General features: G+C 37.5%; 3 protein-coding genes across 4 annotated transcripts; 1 reads left to right on the top strand and 2 right to left on the bottom strand.

The window, feature by feature from the left end:
* Window positions 1-5,174: 5,174 nt before the first annotated feature.
* LOC110887047 lies at window positions 5,175-5,756 on the bottom strand. The gene has a single exon (XM_022134955.1). The coding sequence runs from the start codon at window positions 5,754-5,756 to the stop codon at window positions 5,175-5,177; it is 582 nt and encodes a 193-aa protein (XP_021990647.1).
* A 2,709-nt stretch (window positions 5,757-8,465) lies between these two features.
* LOC110883769 (XIAP-associated factor 1) lies at window positions 8,466-12,589 on the bottom strand. 2 transcript variants are annotated; one of them, XM_022131416.2, is made up of 6 exons: window positions 12,468-12,589; window positions 12,216-12,286; window positions 11,386-11,521; window positions 9,679-9,816; window positions 9,500-9,612; window positions 8,466-8,817 (listed from the first exon to the last, which is right to left on the bottom strand). In XM_022131416.2, exons 2-6 carry the CDS (start codon window positions 12,269-12,271, stop codon window positions 8,649-8,651), a joined length of 612 nt encoding a protein of 203 aa, XP_021987108.1. In that variant the 5' UTR covers window positions 12,272-12,286; window positions 12,468-12,589; the 3' UTR covers window positions 8,466-8,648. The 2 variants fall into 2 exon arrangements, with proteins under 2 accessions (XP_021987108.1, XP_021987107.1); XM_022131415.2 differs by having other exon boundaries at window positions 12,380-12,538.
* Window positions 12,590-16,700: 4,111 nt separating this feature from the next.
* On the top strand, window positions 16,701-17,547 carry LOC118483309. The gene is made up of 2 exons (XM_035978967.1): window positions 16,701-17,447; window positions 17,530-17,547. The coding sequence occupies exons 1-2, from the start codon at window positions 16,701-16,703 to the stop codon at window positions 17,545-17,547; spliced, it is 765 nt and encodes a 254-aa protein (XP_035834860.1).
* The last annotated feature ends 5,771 nt before the right edge of the window (window positions 17,548-23,318 follow it).

The raw sequence follows: 23,318 nt of genomic DNA, 5'->3' as shown, positions 1-23,318 counted from the left end.
ATGCTACTGATCCTCTTATTACAGGTGAACACTCAAAAGCTGAAAGTGGTGATAAGCAAGTCTCTCCTGCAAAGGAGATTCAAACCAAACATGAGTGTTTTATGATTGACAGGTTTGAAGTGGCAGGGAGCAAGGCAGTAAGGAAAAAGGAAAGTGTGGCTCATGAGGAGTTTAAAACGGACAAAGGGAAGCCACGAGGGAAGAAGAAGAAAAAGAAACCGCCTGAAGTTGATAATGCAAAACGGAGGTTAAATTTATTCGGTCCAATGTGGAATACAGTGGATGACTTACTAGAGCATTGGCGGGGTACCTACATAGAGACCATGGGATGCAAGCATCCCACTCGACCACCATAAGGGAACATCAGGTACGGTCTGGCTGAAGACCAATAAACTTAGCGCTCTCGGGAGGCAGCCCGAGGATGTAGAGTAGTGTATATTTGTTTTGTTTTTGTGTGCGTATGTTTTGCAGGTTACCAGGTTATGAATCTCTACGGATGCAATGGTCCAAGTGTGGGGATGTTTGGTGAAGTCCCGATACGTTCTAGTTGCAGTTGCGGACAATGCGCGGATTAGAGTTCAGTGAAAAACTGTCCATACTCAATCTCCATTTGGATGGGGATGATCTGAACACTAACTGTAGAGATTGACCTGAGTACTTGTTGGACACGACTGCGAATGAAATGCTATACGGTCGTGGTGGAACAGGGAACATGAGGATTCTACGCTTTAAACCAGGGGAGTCTGTTCCACTTTTATTATTGCATTTTTATTCGTGTCTTGGTGGTGTTAAACTATGTGGTGTTTAGGGAATGTGTTTTTGCTTATTGTGTTAGGGATTGGTCGCTCGTGATGTTTGTTAGTTGGTATTCCCGGGTTTATTTTAAAAGCACGATACATTGGGGACAATGTCGCCCAAGTGTGGGGATATGGAAACCCGGGAAGGGAAAGGTTTGGACAAAGGCCTGAAGAGGTTGAAAGTGATTGAAAACGATGAAAAGTGAAAAAAAATTGAAAATTTTGAAAATTTTAATGAATTTCATCGCCTTAAGTAAACTAAATGGATATGAAAACCGAATGTTTCAATCACTAATGGGTTCCTTGCCGGTAGTAAACTAACATAGTCCCTTGTCATGGTCGTTCCTTTAAGTTTCATGAGAGTAGGTCTGACAGGTGTTTTAATGATAAAAGAAGTGAAAAGAGATGTCTATTTAGGGGTAACATGCTTTAGATTGCATATGCTACATGTCGGCAGCCTTTTTACCCTTCTTTGGTGAGAATTTTGAGCCTGTAGAATGACAGAATGATTTATCTTATGACTTCATTTGATGAGAGCAGGCCGCATGTTATTCTGTGTTAGAACTTGTATGATTTGATGCATGCTGAGACTGTGGTTTAACATGTGCACGTAAATGATAAAGGCATTAGGATATCCCGTACACCTGTTTGTTCGTTTTATGTTTACCTAGTTATCACCCTTAGTAGCCCTGTTGAACCTAGTTACCTTTTCGTTTGTCCACCTAATGTGAATTGTTTGATACCGACCGTGAACGACAAATTATGAACAACTAAAAAAGAAAAAAAAAAGAAAAAAAAAAGAAAGTTTTGTTATTATTGTTTATGTTCTTGGGTAGAAACCAACCCATGATGTTTGCAAATAAAGTTGTCACGGTTTGGTCGTTTGTTTGTTCGCCACATAAAAATATAAATATAAGCAAAAAAATCTCCTACCCGTAGCCAAAGCCCAAAACCGAAAGTCCTTTTGATATGTGCCGTGTTATATGATACAGTGGAGGTGTGATTGTCATACAAGCTTATGATTTACAGAATTTCATGATTGGTTTTGAGTGTTATACATACTAGCACATTACACGCTAGTTCAGTTTTTAAACCGAGAGGAGAGTTTATTGTGAGGGGCGTGTAGCATGTGTTGTAATCCTAAGCATGTTAGTTCTGAGTAAACAAGTCTTAAGTTTTAGAAATTGCACCAATTGCTTGTCGGACTGTCAAACTCGATTGTGTTAGTCTATGGGACGGGTATGACTTGGGACTTAAATAGTTGAACTGGTTAAGCGGCTTAGAGGTGTTGTTACTATGGTGGGTAGTTCCGTATTGGTTTGCTTGAGGACAATCAAAGGTAAGTGTGGGGATGTGATGTGAGGGTGTTTAATCATGTTTTAAAGTGTTTAATTATGAGGTTTTACATGATTATGTGTATGAAAACGGGTTACTTTGAGTTGATTTTGATTTACATGTACTCGGAGCATAACGGATGGCTTTTGGAGCTTGACGGAAGGTTTTCGAGAAGCATTATGGAGTATTGGAAGCATACACACAAGTTGGAAGGCCAAAATATGAAAAACGGGAAGTTCGGTAGCAATCGGCGCCACTAGGTGCTGATTTCAGCGCACCACAGAAGGAAAATACCATTTGGCGCACTAGGCGCTGATTTCAGCGCACTGGGCGCTGAACCCAGACCTGACTTGCGAATTTCTTGTTTTTCCACCATATTTAAGCACAAACATTCCCCAAACGAAATTATCATTAACCCTAGCCGTTTTCCACTTCCCAAGGACGAATTTTGGAGTTCCAAACCTCAATCCAATCATCAATCATGCAATTCCTCATCAAGATTGAAGATCAAATCAAGAACATGAGCGGCTAAACCACCCGTGATCATCTCCGGGACTAGGGTTTGTGTTAGGAACCGGGTTAACTTAGTTTTACAAACTTTTGGATTGAGATTTGACTAATCATTCGGTTAGTTTATCTTTATTGTTTATTTGTTTTTGATTAAACATTGTTGGATTATCATTTGCATACTTGTTCATCAGTTATTTGGTTTTGTCATCAACAATTGGGATTAAATTCTAAGTTGTCATTGTCTTCAACCTTTAACCATTGAACTTGTTCATGTTTATGAAATCTAGGATTGGTAATTATCTAGGTTACTATTCAGTTGCATCAATCTTTCGGTTTCGATCGTGGATCATTGCAATCAAATATATTATCTGTTAATTATTTATCAAAACAAGTAGTTAGCAAATCATGTCTATGTGATTTCCAATTGGTAGTAATTAGGTTACCCGTGTTTCTACACAACCTGAAAACCCGGAGATTGGTCCCTCTTCTCACAATTGTTTACAAATCTAATTTATTTTGTTTTCACAATCATTCTAAAAACTGCAAAAAGCAATTAGTTTAGACGTAGATGGTAATTAAAGCAACGAACTTTCATACTTTCCACTGATTCCCCGTGGATTCGACACCCTACTTGCCCTTTACTAGTAAAAGGTGAATAGGACACTTTTAACTTTATTTTTGACCGACCTTACGACATCGATCAAAATGGGCGCTGAACCCAGACCTGACTTGCGAATTTCTTGTTTTTCTACCATATTTAAGCACAAACATTCCCCAAACGAAATTATCATTAACCCTAGCCGTTTTCCACTTCCCAAGGACGAATTTTGGAGTTCCAAACCTCAATCCAATCATCAATCATGCAATTCCTCATCAAGATTGAAGATCAAATCAAGAACATGAGCGGCTAAACCACCCGTGATCATCTCCGGGACTAGGGTTTGTGTTAGGAACCGGGTTGACTTAGTTTTACAAACTTTTGGATTAAGATTTGACTAATCATTCGGTTAGTTTATCTTTATTGTTTATTTGTTTTTGATTAAACATTGTTGGATTATCATTTGCATACTTGTTCATCAGTTATTTGGTTTTGTCATCAACAATTGGGATTAAATTCTAAGTTGTCATTGTCTTCAACCTTTAACCATTGAACTTGTTCATGTTTATGAAATCTAGGATTGGTAATTATCTAGGTTACTATTCAGTTGCATCAATCTTTCGGTTTCGATCGTGGATCATTGCAATCAAATATATTATCTGTTAATTATTTATCAAAACAAGTAGTTAGCAAATCATGTCTATGTGATTTCCAATTGGTAGTAATTAGGTTACCCGTGTTTCTACACAACCTGAAAACCCGGAGATTGGTCCCTCTTCTCACAATTGTTTACAAATCTAATTTATTTTGTTTTCACAATCATTCTAAAAACTGCAAAAAGCAATTAGTTTAGACGTAGATGGTAATTAAAGCAACGAACTTTCATACTTTCCACTGATTCCCCGTGGATTCGACACCCTACTTGCCCTTTACTAGTAAAAGGTGAATAGGACACTTTTAACTTTATTTTTGACCGACCTTACGACATCGATCACTAATCGAGTCCTTCACTTTCGGTATCAAAGCAATGAACGATGACGTGCAACACTTACTTATGGATCCCTCCTCATAGAATCTATTGAACAGGTTAACGAACTCCGCTCGAAGACCTGTCCAACACTTCTTAATAAACTTGAAATTAAAACCATCCGGCCCCGGTGCACGATCTCCTTCACATTCCCAGATTGCCGCCTTAATTTCATTTTCTGAGAAAGGTGTTATCAAACTATTCGCCTCGGTGTCAGAAATAGAAGCTAAGTTAGGACACACCAGCTCCGGCCTCGCTGGCATGGGCTCAGTGAACTGATTTCGAAAAAACTCATACAACGATTCCTTTATAGATAACGAGTTTGTAACCCAAACACCATTAATCATCGTCCCGTTTAATCTATTCGTACTTATGTTTGAATTAATAATTTGATGGAAAAATACTGAATTTTCATCACCTTCGACTGCCCATTTAGATCTAGACTTTTGACGTAAGTCCAAATGTTTTATTCTATCAAATTCAGCCATATAGTTTCTGCACTCCGCTCTTTCCATCTATTCCTCCTCCATTAGCACTCTTTCTTCTGCCACTCTTTCAATACTAGCTAAACGCCTCTTTTTCCCACCATAAATACCCTCCCTTCTTTCTTTTTCCACTTTTAACCAAGACTTTATGTTATTTTTCAGCCACCTTAATTTAATAGCAATAGCTAGATCCGCCGGGCCCGAAAAAGTAAATACACCACACAACTGTAACACATAATCCAGAAAGCCAGGATACTCGAACCACGAATTAAAAAACCTGAACGGGATATGACCGAAGTCTGACTCAACTGTTGATAGTACAATTGGCCGGTGGTCAGATACTTCCCTATCCAAGGCCATAACTGCTGCATTTGGCCAACGTTCCCTAAAACCAAGGCATACCAGGAATCGATCCAACTTACTCAATTTTTTGTACCATTATCTGAAATGTATGTAAAGCTGCCCCCGCCCATATTGTATTCCGCTAATCCAGCCGAAAGAATAAAGTTGTTAAATGCTTCGGCATTAGCCTCCACAAATTCTGAATTCATTCTCTCGCCAGATTCCCGCACTTCATTAAAATCCCCCATCATGACCCATAGCCCTTGAATCGAATTTCTAAAACCCAATAACTCCAGCCAGAGCGCCCGCCGTCCATTCGCATCATTCGGATCATAAACATTTACATAATTAACCTTGCACCCAGATGGAACAATGATGCCCGATACAATAATAAAATACCTATTCTGAATAATATTATCGCACCTGTAAATTGTTGGACACCAAATGCTTGCTAATCCACCAGATCTGCCATGAGAGTCAACAACTGCTACTTTAAATTCAGCTCTGCCCCAAAACTTACTGAACATAAACGACTCTGAATCCTGCAACTTTGTTTCCTGGATAGCAAGAAAATGAATCCCATGACTCGTCTTCAGCCCACGGATCCAATCAGACTTCTGATTGCTCCGAACACCTCTCAAGTTAATAGAAAGACAATTCATCGGGAAGTGTTGATAGCACCTTCATCATCAATTATCTTCTCAGTAGCAGCCACAAAACCATTGAGATTAATACCTATTACTGACCCAATAGCAATCGTTGCTTGCACCTCAGAGCCGATATTCTGGTGTTGGTTCATATCTACCGGAACAGAATCTACAGCCAAAACCGAAACCCCATCTTCTCCAGCCCCATCTTGAACTCGAATAGCCGGATTATCCCTATGATCAACCGAATCTGCGAAAAGAGACTCATCATATCCAAGCCTAACATTGGCAAGAGAATTAAGATCTAACGGTACATTTGGCGGATCTTGCAACTGGGAAAAAATTCTTTGAGAGGGTCCCTGGGTAGAACCAATCGAATGAGGACTAATATCACTTCTATTTCTTTTCCCCAAATTGACCCCTGGTGTAAAACCATCGTTGACCATAAATTCGCTGGGTTTGTTAGTGGACACATCTGGGTTGACCACGTTTGGCCCACTACCATTATTTAAATTATGTTGTGGGTCATCTCCAACACCATTATTGGGCTTATAGGGCATTCCACCAGAACTCATGACATTAGGCCCACTACTATATTTTGAATATTCTAATATGACATCATCTTTCACGTTGCAATTGATCCATGCATTAAATTATCCACATCCCCACGCACATTCAAATTTCCCATACCACCATTGACATTCTGAGACTCTTGACATTCTGGAGACTCCTGACTAACCGGCGACTTTTCATTTGCCCCCTGGGAATTTTCCATTCTATCGACCGAAGAGGTCACCTTCTTATCTAGTACCAGAACTTGATCATCCTCCTTCCTAAACTCTCCTTCCTCAACTTCCTCCATATCATCTATTTCCTCATGTGAATCCGGCTCCGAATCCCTGGTTTCAAAAGTTGAAACACTATCAAATTTCGGCACCCACCTCTCCGAAGACTCCGTCACCCAGATTACAATGCTTTTGTTATTCCACTTAATCACCACATTCTCCTCAATTCTAGACTTTTGGGACGTCAGAACCATTACCGTATTAACCGAGTTATCCTCCTCTTGCCACGAAAAAGCCGATGGTTGGACTATATCACCGAACATGCCACCGATTCTATCAAACAACGAATAATCTCTAATTACGAAAGGTACACCAGAACATCTCAGGTTAACAATCCGACCACACTGTATTTCCTCCCCGGACCAAATATTGAACTTAGAGAAGACCGACGAGAAAACCGGATTATACTGCTCCATAGACACTTTTGCAGTTACATTGTCCTTAAATGGGATAAGAATCGTTACCCCACCGACATATGACAAGCCAAAATCAAACATTCCTTCCTTTTCCAAAAGTTGCCTGATATTCGTTAAGGACCAAACGTCTTTTGCATGACCAAGAATTGACCTTCCAATACAGTGCAACGGGTATAGAGACCCTTTACCCTCTACAGATACAATTTTAGCACCTTGACTACCCGTCTCCTGCTTATCTCTGAGCAAATCTGCGAATGACGTCCCAACCCGTACCATCGAGGGGCCATTAGAACCTGGCCTCGGCTGATTATTATTTCCAGGTGGCATGTCACCATTCTTACTGCCACCGAACAGTAATTGTATGACTGGTTATTTGCCTTCGGCCGCTATTCATAAGAGACGTTATACAGAACTGGGAAGGAAGACCGGAATAAGAGATTTGAGGCTAATGTAAATCTGTCTACGTGTCAACTCCTAAGCTATGCCACGTGTACATGCTGATGTAATAAATTCGTTTTGAATATTTATATATATAAAAATCTATCTAAAAATCTAATATATTGTATTAACTTTTTAATTAATATATTTAATTATATTGACTTTAGATTCAAAATTCAAAATTCAAAATTTGGCTCTATATTCAAAATTCAAACAATATCCTATAAAACCTTCTTTTTAATTTCTCCTTATCAACTCTCAGCTCTCTCTCCCTCTCTCTCTCTCAAAGCCCTAATTTTCTCTCCTCACAATCGGTAGGTCAAGCACACAATCAGATTCAACGATCACTTTTGAAGATAGAAAAGATCCTTCCTTATTCTCATCTCATTTTCTTCGTTACATTTCATATTCTGAAACTCAACAACTCGATTTTGCTGCATCAGATTCTGATCAATTGTGAAGTCTTCGTGGCGGCGAAATCAACAAGACAACGCCATAGTTTCCATCCACTAAACAGAGGACAAGGAAGCTTATGGTAGCACACATCCGGCGGTGGTGGTCGTGCAAGAAGAACACAGGCGCCGACTGCCGGTAAGTCTCGCACCTCCGATTTAGTTATGAAATCAGTAAATCGATGTTATGCAACTGCATTTTCAGGTATGGTCTAAGTAAACTATTAAAACTATATTGAACGGTATTTTCATATCAAGTAATTAAAGTATTAAAATTACATTGTATGTGCCATTAAAGTATGAAACTAGTTTCATATATGTCAATCCAACAAAAAGAAAAAAAAACATGTTCAGTGATAAATCAAACTTTAGAAAACAGATTTGCCTTTGGTTACCTTTCACGTTTTCTACTTTAAAATAAGAATAGAAAATCATCATTTAAAAAGAAGACCTCAAAACTCAACAGGCCTGTATAAAAAAAATTGAATAAAATTACCTTATTATGTGGTTTTGCCCCGCTGACTCACTGAAAGTCAAAGTTGAGATATTCAAAAGAATAAAATGCAAAGAGAATTAATTGTAAAGTATTTTGGAGTATTCTTCATTGAATCTTTATATATACTGAATCAACAGCAATCAATGTCTGGGATGATGTAAAATGAAATCAAATGCATTGCATACATATATTTATATTCAGACATTTTGACACATGATGAGAGACTTCTTAATAAGATCTCCAAGTTGACCTTTGACTTTTTAGTTAGCTTGACTGATGTCTGGTTTTCTCTGGAAAAGGAGCGACCCAAGAAAAATGGCAATGCCAGCTATGGCTATAGTGAAAAGAAGCCGCCTTGTAGACAAGTCTCGCGGTGGTGGTGGTGGCGGCCTTCTAGCGGCACGCTCTCTTTCAGCTTCCCGTATTGACCTTAAAAAAACCACATTCGTTAGGATTAGAAACAGTTCTAAACGGTTTCAGCTAGCTTGGTGTAGAAATTACATTACAAAATGATATAAAAAGCCAACATACAAAATCATATATAAATGTTAATTTAGTGTACCATTAACTGCGTTTAAATCGCAAAGTTCCCACTACATTTCTTTTTGAGTAAAATGCGATTTTCGCCCCTCAGGTTTGGCCAAATTTGCGACTTTCATCCAAAGGTTTGTTTTTCCGCATCTGGATCCAAAAGGTTTGAAATCTTGCCATTTTCATCCGGCTCCTTAACTCCATCCATATTTCTCCGTAAAGTCAGGGGTATTTCCGTCTTTTTTGTTAACTTAAAGGCTGATTCGGTCATTTTCACTTTATGTAAAAAGACAGAATACCCCTTAAAAAACCAAATTGCCCTCTAAGTTAACAAAAAAGACAGGAATACCCCTGATTTAACGGAGAAAAATAGATAGAGTTAAGGAGCCGGATGAAAATGCCAAGATTTCAAACCTTTTGGATCCAGATGCGCAAAAACAAACCTTTGGACGAAAGTCGCAAAACTGGCCAAACCTTAGGGACGAAAATGGCATTTTACTCTTTTTTTTTTTTTTTCATTTTTTAGCAAACTCGAACATCATATATATATATATATATATTTTGGATGAGGGAGTTAAACCTTGGTATTTCAGCGGGTGTTCCGTTGCACGTGACTTCATGGGCAACTCTCTCGCGTAGTCTAATATATCGGTTACAGAGATGACATAACTCTGTCCTGTTTCCACAGACTTCCTGAAATTTACCATATGTTAGATGATGTAACCAAACACCACCTTAAATGTTAAAAGGAAGGGTTACCTGATGCTCAAATAGGTCGACGGCGGGTAAAGGAAACTCACAATAATCGCATGTCACAATCCTTTTGGGGCACTTTTCACCTTTGTGCAAAGCTAGATTTTCAGGATCCATCATCTCACTGCACAGCGAACAAGTTACCTGTCCCAACGCCAGTTTCGTCTTTTGTTAATCCAGTAAAACGAGTTCTTTAAAGTACAAAGGACCTAAAAGTGGCAATTTTAATCCATTTACCAATGAATGGGTCGTTATGAGATAAGTTTTACCTCCACCGGGTCAAACGGTTAATTAAAAACGAAATGGGTCAAATGGGGGAAAACTCACCCAAAGTGTATTTATAATGCATAAAACCCAGTAAAGCATTTGATTCAAAAAAGTTAAACTCTTACTGAAATAACATAATTGGTGCTATCATATCTTAGACAACTATTGTTTATAACATAAAAACTTTGAGTTTCTTGTTAACCCAACCTGATTCGTATAAAAAATTTCCCCTTCTTGGGCCGTTACTCAACACACTCATTTAGCCACCCTCTAAAGAAACCCATCACATAAATTCTGAAAGGTTTTCTAGTATAACTAAATCACCTAAACTTTATTGCATAAACAACCTTGTGAAAACTAAAAATTAAAAAAATAAAGAACTTGCAAGGTTAAAGCACCTAAGATCTATTGCATTAGAAGTGTTGTGAGTGCTAAATATGAAGGAATTAAAAAAAAAAAATACTTCAGAAGTAGAGCATACACGAAGAAGGAACTTTTTACGTTTAATGAGCCAAGATCACCAAGCATACACTGGCCATTAATCCTAACTTAAGCTAGATTTTACACAGCACTATATTGCGCACCAGCTTTATATTTGTGTAACATCATTAAACATCCCTTAAGTGGTTGTGATTTATGTTGGACAGTCTCCTCAAGAATTAAAGAAAAAATTACCAAAACTGACAACTAGGTGTCCCTACTTGATGGTATTTAACCAACTGGGGTAGCCCAGTTGGCCACCGACACCCACCTCTTCCCAGAGGTACCGGGTTCAAGTCTTGGGAGTGGCATATGTCGCCCAGGGTAAGAACTCGGCATGGGGAATTCACCGCGGAGCTAGCTTGGTCGGGTAGCGGCTCCCGGAGTGGGATCACTCCAGCGGTTGGGAGGACCGTGCACTATCCCCCCCCCCCCCCCCCTCCTACTTGATGGTATTTTGCTAGAAGAAGGGTTATATATGTGCGACTGTGCGAGATGATAGAAAATTTTCGTATCAGTTTTATGAGGACTATGTAAGAACACATGTTCTGCTGCAAGACGCATCTTCTCTGTCTCAGTCTTATGATTCTTCATCATCATTAAATACACATCCTACACCTCTAATCATGGAACCCTAAGCGATGTTAAAACACAAAAAAAAATGCATATGATTCACAAATTTCCTTCAAGCTTTGATTTCCAAATATGTACTTCCTTGAATTTAACTTGGTTTTTTTTATCAAACAAGTAAGAATGGTAATGAACCAAAGAAAGGCTAAAAAAATGGAGCAAAAACTCAAAATCCGAGTTAGGTAGGTATTTGAAAAAGGATACCAAGGATGAACATAAAAAAAATCCGAGTTAGTTTAATATTCTGAGGTCCTATTCATCTGTGTGTGTGCCCGCACTCTATGACTTAAATCAGAAAGCAATATAGAGTATATTATTTCCCTTAGATCCACATACCGGAGCATGGGTGCTTTCGTAGTGTTCTTCGGCATGTTTTCTGGGTACCATATCACCACATATCTTACACTTCTCTAAATTACGTGAGCAATGCGCATAGTGCAGATCAATATTTGAAGACGGAATAGCTCTTTCACTGCAAAAACAAGTATAGTGGTGTTAGTAATTCACAAAGGACACCCAGAATATGTATGTTGACATTGTCATAAAAATAGGGAATAAACATGAAACCATGGTGGCACGATAGTGATTTGTATAGAGATAATGCATTCCCGAGTGCAAGCCATTTGTATTTCATTTACTTAAAATAACAATTACAAAAGGTATAGGGTCTCACTTACATAACCGTTTAATCACCAAACACAAAACATTAGAAATTAAAAATAAAAACAAGTTAACAACATTCAACAAACACCATATATAATGTATAAACGAATCTAGAGATTTTGTAGTGAGTGTTAATCTACAAAACGATCAACTACTAGTGTTACTTATTTACCAACCATGGGAGAAGAGTGAAAATGGGAGTTAACACAAACTAAAGGAGCTGAAATCTTGTAAACAAGCAAAAAATTGTCTCAAAAACAGTCTGCTGCTGCTTCTTCTTCTCTACTATTATTATTTCCTTAGAAGTGAAGTGATTGCCAAAGGCTAAATAAATAAATCTTTTGGGAGGGAGGTTGATCCCCCCAGCCCTCAAACAAACAAACAAGAAAGCTAGCTACTAGCAAAATAGATCACAATTCCAACTGGTCTATTTCTTCTAGAGATATGATATGATTATCATCCTTAGCACCAACCAAAAACTACAATATGATTACGAATATTACCAGTGACTGCAAATATTGGTGGTGTCGGCAGCAGGATCAGAAGCAGCTAGGGCCATCGTCGATAATTTCTTCTGCAAATTCCAAGTAATAATAGATTGATTGATTGATTGAGTTAGGTAGGTAGGTGGATATTTATTTATTTAATTAAGATAACTTTTCCATACAGGAAGGAACAGGATCATGATTGAAAATAAAAACACAGATCAAACATCATCCAATGATTGAAATTAAAAGCCCTAAAAAAGAAAGAACCTTGATTCAGAAAGAAAGAAATCGATCGATCGATCGGTGTTTGTTTGTTTGTTTCTTGTTTTCTCCAAGACCGAGGAAGAAGAAAGAGACTATTATTATATTATTATTCCACTTTACTTACTTTTTATTATTATTATTCTTATTATTATATAGTCTATTTAGCCCGCTCGCTGGGTTCGATTAAAATGGCTTCTATTGGGCTTCAGTCCAATATTTGGGCTACATCTGTATCAAGGGCCACAGCCCAGAGTTACACAAAGCCTGTTTTGGTTTCTTTTGACTGGTGGTTTGTCTTAGATATAACCCAGTTGAAACCGGTATCAATCAAATCATAGGGTTACAACCCGATATATAACCAGCGGATAGGTTCGGGTAAGGAATCACTTCCTTATTATTGTTCCCGACCCTTGGTTTTTTTTTTTATCGTTTCGAACCCCCTTTTTTGTGCACTTTTATCAAGGGATGCCCTACCTTGAACTCGGAAGAAACACTTTTGCCGATGTAGCTCAAATAGTTTGTCACTCGGTTTTAAATGCTTAGCTCAATGTAGCTCATGATCGGACAACCTTTACCACCTTTCCTTTGTTGCTCCACCAAACTTAGCTCACTGCTTACCCAGTTTTAAACCTAGTTTTCACGTAGTCCACTGCTCACCACCTATGAATTTGGTCGTTAAAAGTGACGATGGTGAATGTTTCTATTAGACATGGCCATCCCTTTTTGGTAGCATCTAATTATTAAAATAGAGCGAGCCAGTTCGATTTTACACGAGCCGAAGTTGAGATCAAAATTTAAGCTCAGTTGATGATTTCTAGTCGAGTAGAGCTGTCTCATTTAATATTCGTGTCAAGATTGAGTTGAGTTGGCTCAGCTCTTTTGAGCTTATGATCAACCTTATTTCATAGGCAGGTTTCAATAATTATATAAAAAACAACTTTTGGGTGGTGGGAATTTAAAATATGGATCCGAACTAGAGTCATAAATTTCAAGCAAAATAATGAATTATGAGTTGGGCATACAAGATGTTTTGATGATTAATAAATTGTCAAGGTCTAAGTAATTGGAGATTTGCCAATGTTGGGTAGAGACATAGCCTCTTAAGGGAGATTACTGTTCTAAAAAGATGAAACGAAGGAGCTAATAATGTTAATTAAAACATGAACCCTGGAAAGATTACTATTAGTCTTTTGATTCATTATTATTGAACAAGGTCAGTAATATGAGAACTTTCTTGGGGGACATAGGTTGAAAAATCATTATCCGGATAAAATGCTCAAGACGGAGACATTTAAAGGATGTGTATTCCCTAGCGAAGATGCAAAACAATATGCTGTTGGGTAACTCAACATGCTCATGTATAGCACTTTTTACTCCACTATTTTTTTTTTTAAAGAAACATTGTACAAGCATCCAATATTAAACCACCAACTTATGCCGGTGGGGCTACCTTTATTAACAGCCCTATAGTAGGTCAGACTGTTAGAGAACTAATAATGCAAAAAGGCTATCAAAGGGTGCTACTTTCTACACCCCCTCAAAATATGAAAAAAGGGGGCAAACAAAGAGTGCTTTAGAACACTGGGCAGTATTCATCTTTGGGCGTTTTGTGTCATGTGGCAGCCCAGTCAGCAATGGGGCATTATTGAGCATTTTCTAAAATGGGTGTAGTGGGGATGGGGCATTATTGGGCATTATGTTTTGTAGTAAAATAAAATTAAAAAAAACATTTAAAAATCTTATTGGCCAAGCAAATGGAAGCTCAAATGTGATTGGCCAACAATCCCCCCATTCGGCGTTTTTCAAACCACGCCAAGGAGCTTTTTTTGCAAGATAATGCCCAATCACGCCCGGGGGGGGGGGGGGGGGGGGCGGTGAAGGGGCGTTTTTGGGCGTGATTGGGCAATTTTAAAAAAAAAACACCCCACTACGCTTGGTCTTATGGTGTAGTGAAAAAAATTTCTGGAGTATCGTTGTAAATATACCAAACAACAAAGACTTAATGATAAAGAAGTGTCCCACTTAGGGGAACAACTACTTTTTTTTTTGAAAGGTAAACTTCAATAAACGAAAACGCCGATTCAAGCCGGGCCGACAAAAAACTACATACAAAGGATTACATATTCACAAAAGATACCCAATCATTCCAATCTATTCCTTTAAACTCAGATCTAGTGGAAAACCAAAGAAAACTCAAAGCCTTGATTTCACTTATAATACCTTCAATTTTAACCGGGGAGTTCGAAAACTTGAAGTTATTTCTGGCATGCCATAGACCAAAGTCAAGTTGCTACTTCCAAGTAACTTGCTAATCATGAAGGCACTACGATCGATGACGACCGAGTTGCTTCTGCTTAGGAAGCTACTACTAATGAAGATTTCCTATTGACAAGGAAGATTGTTGCTCATTAAGCGCACAATATCATGGGAAGATCAAGTAAAGATATAATAAATATTAACGTGACTCATCTAGTGTAATCTTTCTAGCCATGCATGAATTATTTGGAAAGACATAACTAATTTTAACTATATGCTAAAACTAAAGGGTGTGGGGTCATAGTTGGGACATAATTTGCCACCTATGAACATGAATGGAAGGCTATACCACCCCCTTCCCTAATCCACTATGGTTTGCATGGATTAAACCATGGCAATCATGACCCTCCTTTTCATTTTTTAAGTAATTATTTCCTTTTTATTTAGACAAAGATAAATTAAAATAAATAAAGGGATAGTGGTTTGGGTCATGACCACATCCTTAGAATTGTGGATTAGAGGTGAGTGACATGCCACTGATGTAGAGGGTCATGGTGGATTGGTGGTCATGAGGGTCAGGACCACACCCTATATCCTAAGTGTAAGAATTTTATTCCCAAGTTTGGGCAATTATGATATGTTGTTCTTGTGTCCGTCAATCTTGTTCTTACATCGATCAAACTAATATTCTTAATTATTTATGTTAAAAGTACTGACTTTATATTTTGGTCAATTCTTGGTCAATTCCATTTTCCCTATTTTTCCTTATTTTTTCCTAATCATATTTTGTTTGTTTTTGCATGTTGTTGGTCTTTGCTACTGGGCGACATTGGGCTTCTACATCAAGTGGGCTTGGGAGCTAAATGGTGGGCTTGGGAGCTAAATGGTTTAGGAGGTCCAGTCCACTACAGGATGTTCGCGTGTTCAGTTTTGAAGTCCTGATCAATTTAAAGCTTTGTGGAGATATTTCCACACCTAACTCAATCATTTGTGTGGTTATTTTTCACTCTTTGTTCTCTTTGTTCTCTTAGGCGATTAGGGTTTGTTATCTGTGAATCTCTTTGATTCACTTTGTGTTGTTATTCCCTTGTTGTTGTCTAAGCAGATTATCATATTGATAATCTGCAAGTGAGGATCATATTGTGAGTGATTTGTTTGAGTTCATCTTGTTCAGTTGTATAGATTTTATCTGGGTTAATAAATCTTGGTTTGGGTAGATCTGTCTCTGGTTTACCATTTTTTCACATGGTATCAGAGCTTTCATAAGCTCTTGGGTGTTTCGTGGTTCCGCTGTGGGTTCTTGAGTTGGATCTGTTTAGATCTGACTGGATCTGATTTGGATCGGGGTTTCTTGGCTCAGATCTAGTGGTTTTCCGGTTGTATTTCTTCTCCGGTCATTTCTTGGAGTGTGTGCCTGGTGAAGAAATTTGGGGATCTTGAAGAATCAAAACCCTAACCTAGGGTTTGTGACGTTCTTGGTGCTGATCTGTAGATTCACGTTGGTCTTTGTAACCCTAGAAGGTTACAAAGCAAACTGACTGAATCTTTGTTGCTGATTGTCTTCTGATCAGTTCTTGTAGCCCTAAGTGAAGGCTGCAAGACTGATTTACAAGGTTTTCGCACCCTCGGTGAGATCGTTCTTTATCTTTCTCTTTTATTTCCTGTCTTGCATTTTAGGCATCTTGATTACCGGACTAGTTGGGCCGGTTTGTTGTATTGGGACACAGACAGGGTTCAGTCTGTTGCATTGTGGTTTGTTGCTGCTGGTTTTGACTGATTTGTTGTTGTTTGTTTTTGATTGTGTGTATTGTTGATTAGTTTGTTGGTTCTGTGTGTCTAGCATACAGCTCCTGTGCAAAGGCCTGGGTAGGCACCTTGAGTGACGAACCTACTATCTGGTCCCTGGCACAGCTTCGCAGTGTAGGTTTTTTGTTTGTTCTGTCTTGTTTGCTTTGGTTCTTGGTTGTTTGAGTGTGTGTCATGGCTGATCTGATGAATTTGTTTGGTGAAACTATGATTAGTAAGTTAGAGCCTGATAATCCTCTGTATCTGCATGCTAGTGATTCCACAAATCTAACTGTGATTAGTATTAAACTAAAGGGTACTGAGAATTACACTGTGTGGGCAAATGCCATGATTTTAGCATTGAGAGTCAAGAACAAGATTGGATTTATTGATGGAACTTTTGAAAAACCTGTGGATAATCCTGTTCTTGAGACTCAATGGGAAAGGTGTAATTCTGTAGTACTTACATGGATCTTGAATTCTGTTTCAGAAGAATTGTATTTAGGTCATGTGTATTCCAAATCTGCTGCTGAGGTTTGGAAAGAACTTAGGGATACATATGATAAAATTGATGGGTCAGTTGTGTTTGATCTATATCAAAAAATTAATTCATTCAAGCAAAATAGTTTAACTGTGGCTGAGTATTATCACAAGTTAAATATAATGTGGAAACAATTAGATCAAATATTGCAAATACCTGTCTGTACATGCAATGCATCAACTCAGTTTAATAGTTTTAATCATTTAATCAAGTTGATGCAGTTTTTGATGGGTCTTGACAATGTATATCGGGCTGTTAGGACTAACTTGCTTATTAGGGAACCTCTCCCTAGTCTGCAAGATGCTTTCTCTATTGTGTCCAGAGAAGAGTCTCATAGGAATTCAAATGTGTCTGTGACTAATGATAGGTCTGTTGGGTTGTTTGCTAAAGCTAATTCTGTTGTAGATAATAAAAAGAAGATTGTTAAAAATTCTAATCAGAATTTAAAGTGTACAAATTGTAATAAAACTGGGCATACAATAGAGAAATGTTTTGAGTTGATAGGATATCCCTCTTGGATGAAACCTCCAAGAGGGAATCAAAGTAAAAAGAGTAGTTCAAGTAACAATGCATGTGTTGATGATTCTAGTGTGCCTGTTACTTCTTTGACTTCTGATCAGTTGACTAAGTTGCTAAGTTTAATTAAGGACAGGGCACCTGAAACCTCTCAAAGCTGCAATGTTTCAGGTGGGTTTATGTGTTCTAATGTGTTTAGTAGTCCTGTTTATTCTTTTGGCTATGATGTGGGGAAGGGGTCAGGTTGGATTATTGACTCAGGGGCTAATAATCATATGGTAAAATCTGAAACTAACTTAAGCAATTATATTGATGTTTCTGAGTTAAAAATACAAGTGAAACATCCTAATGGTACAAAGGCCTATGTAACTAAGATAGGATCTTTTAAATTAGCTGAAGGTGTGGTTTTACATGATGTGTTTGTTGTCCCTGAGTATAGTGTTAATCTGATTTCTGTACATAAGTTGGCTAGAGATAATAAATTGTTTATTGGGTTTGATGAACATAAATGTTATATACAGGATTTGTTAACCAAGAAAATCCTGGTGATTGGTAGTCAACTTGAAGGTCTATATTTCTGTGGTAATACTGTTGTGTCTAATGTGTCTAAGTTTGATGCTTCTTTGTATAAATTGTGGCATGCTAGGCTTGGACATCCTGCTCATCAAGCCATGAGAATGTTTAAGGATACTTTAAACATTCAATCAAGGCCTGATCATGGACCCTGTGATGTGTGTCATAGGGCCAAGCAGCACCGGGAGCCTTTTCCATTAAGTGAACATAAAAGTACTCAGTTGGGAGAACTTGTTCACCTGGATGTATGGGGCCCTTACAAGGTGGCTAGCAGGGATGGTCATAAGTATTTTCTGACCATTGTGGATGACTATTCCAGGGCGGTTTGGGTGTATCTTATGAAGAACAAATCTGAAGTTTTTGAAAACATAAAAGGATTTGTTAATATTGTCAAAACTCAGTTTCATAAAACAGTTAAGTGTTTTAGGTCTGATAATGGTTCTGAGTTTGTAAATAATCACATGAAAGTATTTTGTAATGAACATGGGATTGTCCATCAGACTTCCTGTGCTTATACTCCTCAACAAAATGGAATTGTTGAGAGAAAGCACAGGCACTTATTAAATGTTACTAGAGCTTTGTTATTTGAAAGTAACTTACCTGTAAGATTTTGGCATGAATGTGTGTTAACTTCTGCTTATCTCATTAATAGGACACCCTCATCTGTGCTTGCTGGAAAAACCCCATATGAGCTTGTATACAAATTCAAACCCTTCTTAGATCACTTGAAAGTGTTTGGTTGCCTGTGTTTTTGTACAGTTTTAAATGAACATGATAAATTGAATAGTAGGGTAGAAAAATGTGTCTTTATTGGGTATTCGTTGGATAAAAAGGGATATAAATTGTTTAGCCTTGATTCAAGGACTATAGTTTTTTCAAGAGATGTGAAATTCTATGAGTCTGTTTTTCCTTTCAAAGAACAATCAATTTTTAAAAATTATGATTCTAATCCCATTAAAGACATCAATACTCTTAATTTTTTTGACTTGTATGAAAACATTGAGCATAATCATTTTCAACCTGTGGATGATCCCGATGATGAAAGAAGGGTTAGAGGTGAGGCTGATGTGAGAACACAGGAGGCTCAACAGTCGGTGAATCTTGATACCCCTACTGTCATGGCTGATGAACAGCAGACTAGTGAGGTTCAAGGTTCATCTGACATGGCAGACCCGGTGAGTATCACAGATGAAGCTCAGTTACCTTCTGAGGGAGACACAGAATGCTCAGCATCTCCGGTGGTACCTAGAAGGTCCACAAGAGTGTCAAATTTTCCAAAGAAATTGAATGATTTTGTTGTTGACAGTAAGGTCAAGTATGGTATAGAAAAGGTTGTGAATTTTACTAAGCTTACTTGTGAAAATAAATGCTTTGCTTCTAGTCTTTCTAAAACAATTGAACCTAAACATTTTAATGAGGCTATCAAAGATCCTAATTGGGTGTCTGCAATGAATGATGAGATTCAAGCCTTGCATAGAAACCATACTTGGGATGTGGTTGATAGACCTAAGAATAGAAATATTGTTGGGTGCAAATGGATTTATAAAATAAAATACAAGGCATCTGGTGAGATAGAAAGATATAAAGCTAGGCTTGTTGCTAAAGGGTTTAGTCAAAAAGAGGGTATTGATTATGAGGAGACTTTTTCTCCCGTAGTCAAGCTTGTTACTGTTAGATGCATTGTTGCTTTAGCTGTTCAAAATAACTGGAATTTGTATCAATTAGATGTTAATAATGCATTTTTATATGGTGACTTGAATGAGGATGTTTATATGTATTTACCTGAAGGATATGAAGACAGTGATAAGTCTAAAGTGTGTAAGTTGAATAAGTCTTTATATGGGCTAAAGCAAGCTCCTCGAATGTGGAATGAAAAACTTGTGGGAGTTTTACTTGATTCTGGGTTTGTTCAAAGTAAATGTGATACGTCCTTATTTGTTAAAAATGCTGATAATGTATTTGTTGTGCTTTTAGTTTATGTCGATGATATAGTGGTTACTGGTAACTCTATGTCTGAAATTGAAAAAGTAAAACAAAGCCTAAAAACTCAGTTTTTGATTAAAGATCTAGGGCTGTTACAATATTTTTTAGGCATAGAGGTTTTAACTTGTGATGAAGGATTATGTCTGTCACAAAGGAAGTATTGTACTGACCTATTGACTGAGTATGGAATGCTTGGATGCAAACCTGTAAGTGTTCCTATTGATCAAAGTCATGTTGTCAATGCTTTACTTGAAAATAACTCTGGTCCTTTACAAAATATAACTGGGTATCAACAGTTAATAGGGAAACTTATATACCTCTCTCACACTAGGCCTGATATTTCATATACTGTTCATATCTTGAGTCAATTCATGCATAGTCCGACTGAAGGACATCTAAAACTTGCTTTCCATTTGTTGAGGTATCTAAAGTCTGCTCCTGGAAAAGGATTGATATTTCGTAAGAGTAGGTCTTTTAATTTGACTGTTTTTGCTGATTCTGACTGGGCCAAGTGCTTGGTGTCCAGGAAATCTGTTACTGGGTTTTGTGTGTTTCTTGGTAACTCTTTAGTATCTTGGAAAAGTAAGAAACAGACAACTGTGTCAAGATCTTCAGCTGAGGCTGAATACAGGTCTATGTGTGCGGCTGCATGTGAGTCTATTTGGTTAAAAAATTTGCTTAGTGAGTTAGAGGTCAATGTAGAAGTTCCTATTAAACTGTTCTGTGATAATAGTGCTGCTATCTCTATAGCAGCAAACCCAGTTTTCCATGATCGGACCAAACATTTTGAATTAGATCTATTTTTTCTAAGAGACTTGATTTCTAAAGGAACTGTAAAGTGTGTTGGTATAAAATCTGAAATGCAAGTAGCTGATGTCTTTACAAAAGGGGTTTTGGTTAAAGATCATCAGTATTTGTGTGAAAAATTACAATTGTATGACATGTTTAGATAATGGAATTGTGGGGGGGTGTTAAAAGTACTGACTTTATATTTTTGGTCAATTCTTGGTCAATTCCATTTTCCCTATTTTCCTTATTTTTTCCTAATCATATTTTGTTTGTTTTTGCATGTTGTTGGTCTTTGCTACTGGGCGACATTGGGCTTCTACATCAAGTGGGCTTGGGAGCTAAATGGTGGGCTTGGGAGCTAAATGGTTTAGGAGGTCCAGTCCACTACAGGATGTTCGCGTGTTCAGTTTTGAAGTCCTGATCTATTTAAAGCTTTGTGGAGATATTTCCACACCTAACTCAATCATTTGTGTGGTTATTTTTCACTCTTTGTTCTCTTTGTTCTCTTAGGCGATTAGGGTTTGTTATCTGTGAATCTCTTTGATTCACTTTGTGTTGTTATTCCCTTGTTGTTGTCTAAGCAGATTATCATATTGATAATCTGCAAGTGAGGATCATATTGTGAGTGATTTGTTTGAGTTCATCTTGTTCAGTTGTATAGATTTTATCTGGGTTAATAAATCTTGGTTTGGGTAGATCTGTCTCTGGTTAACCATTTTTTCACAATTTATATACACACACTTATGGTACAAATCAAAATAACTTTTAATCTATTATTTAATTAGGGTATTAGTTAAGCAGTTTATTCAAACGAAACATAACCAAGAATTGGACATATTCTGATTAGAAAACTTCTCTATATGAGCTTCCAGTAATTAGAACTCTTCAAAGTGATTAGAAAATTCTTAAAGTGGATAATTAGTAAAAAAAATATATGAGTTCTTAGTGATTAGAAAACATCATTGTAGAAAACTTGAGGGAGGGGGGATACTGGATAGTTTTCTTAAAAATTTATTGCTTAGTTTTAAGTTCAAAGACCAAACAAGGAAGATTGCTTGTTGTTGTATGCTAATAATAAATAAATAAGTATGCAACGAGTTTAGGGAAAGAGATACATAACCAATTTAATTAGATTCAATTAAATGTTAACAATCCACTCTACGTTCTCTCCACGATTCTTCAATCGAGAGTTTCTACACTAAAACCTTTGCTTAGATGGAAGAGATCATCGGTACAAACTCCTCAATAATTCAATGTATTGATCACCTTTTTCACCGCCAATCCAAGTGACTAGCTTTACGTTTCTTCATTAATCCAAGATAATGATCACATTGTTCCCTAGTCACTCCAAGTGACTAGCTTTACGGTTCTTCACTAATTCAAGGTAGTAATCACCTTCTTGTAATACCCCGAACTTTCATATACTGGTTATAAACGTATGAAATATGTAATTTATATTTCATATAGCGTTGAATGAGCAAGTAACAAGTAAGATGGTTGCGTGAAATATGAAATATCTTGACGAGTCTTGGCTATTATAGGAGACCGTTTAATATTAATAATAAAATATATTACTTTTGACCTTACTCCGTTTTTAATGAAACTTAGGTTGAATCATAGATAAAAATATGCTCATTTTAATGACGTATTCGTCGTTTTACAAAACATTATATTATTAAAGTTGTACGATGTCACACCCCCAAATTACCTCATAGAGAGTGTCCCTGTTAGGCGTGTGACATACCAATAACAAGCCACCAATTACATTGAACCCATACAAGTTATAATTAAAATCCCCATTATTAATAAAAACATCTTCAATAAGTTTAAACGAAAATCTATAAGTTCAGCGGAAGCAAATAGTAAGCGAAATTAAATTGTTTCAAAACCCAAGTATAGTATCAAGAAATCAGTCATATAAATCCTTCCTGTCGACCCATGACCACTCCAGCTATTCCAAACAGCAAGTTCCCAATTCCAAGTTACCTAACGACCTGCGAGCATGCAACAAGTGTATCAGACAACGCTGGTGAGTTCATAGTTTTACGAAAACGTTGGTTACCAAGTGTTTAGTTAATCCATTAAAGTTAATTCCGAAAGTAATGATGAAAACAATGTTGATAATAACTCGAATACAAGACGGCTTCTGATTATTTTGCCCTTTCTCCAATGCTCCTATCAAAGCATTGGTCATGACTAGGTCATTAGTTCAACACCCGTTCTCCCAGATACGGGGTGAGGTTGCCAAACCTAAGTAGCGCTACTAACTAATACCATGTTACCTTCCTGGTAACCAAACAACACGGAGGGACTTGAAAGGTGATAGGAAGAGTATATTATCCAACATTCCCGTTTTAACCCAAAAGACTTGTCCCACCCAGGGATACCCACTGACCGTCCCAACCACTGGG

The sequence above is a fragment of the Helianthus annuus genome, chromosome 10, assembly GCF_002127325.2.
Source record: "Helianthus annuus cultivar XRQ/B chromosome 10, HanXRQr2.0-SUNRISE, whole genome shotgun sequence".
In the NCBI taxonomy this organism is placed as follows: Eukaryota; Viridiplantae; Streptophyta; class Magnoliopsida; order Asterales; family Asteraceae; genus Helianthus; species Helianthus annuus.
The sequence above is the reverse complement of the archived record's forward strand: the minus strand, read 5'-3'. Positions and strand labels throughout refer to the sequence as shown.

What these genes read in the sequence shown, in the direction of transcription:
- LOC110887047 (XM_022134955.1), bottom strand. Translation starts at nt 5,756, where the DNA reads ATGAATTGTCTTTCTATTAACTTGAGAGGTGTTCGGAGCAATCAGAAG.
- LOC118483309 (XM_035978967.1), top strand. Translation starts at nt 16,701, where the DNA reads ATGGCTGATCTGATGAATTTGTTTGGTGAAACTATGATTAGTAAGTTA.
- LOC110883769 (XM_022131415.2), bottom strand. An exon ending in ACCAATATTTGCAGTCACTG is followed by an intron (nt 11,522 to 12,215) that starts GTAATATTCGTA and finishes TTGTTTTTGCAG; the next exon opens with TGAAAGAGCTATTCCGTCTT. An exon ending in ACACCCGCTGAAATACCAAG is followed by an intron (nt 8,818 to 9,499) that starts GTTTAACTCCCT and finishes GGTTTTTTTAAG; the next exon opens with GTCAATACGGGAAGCTGAAA.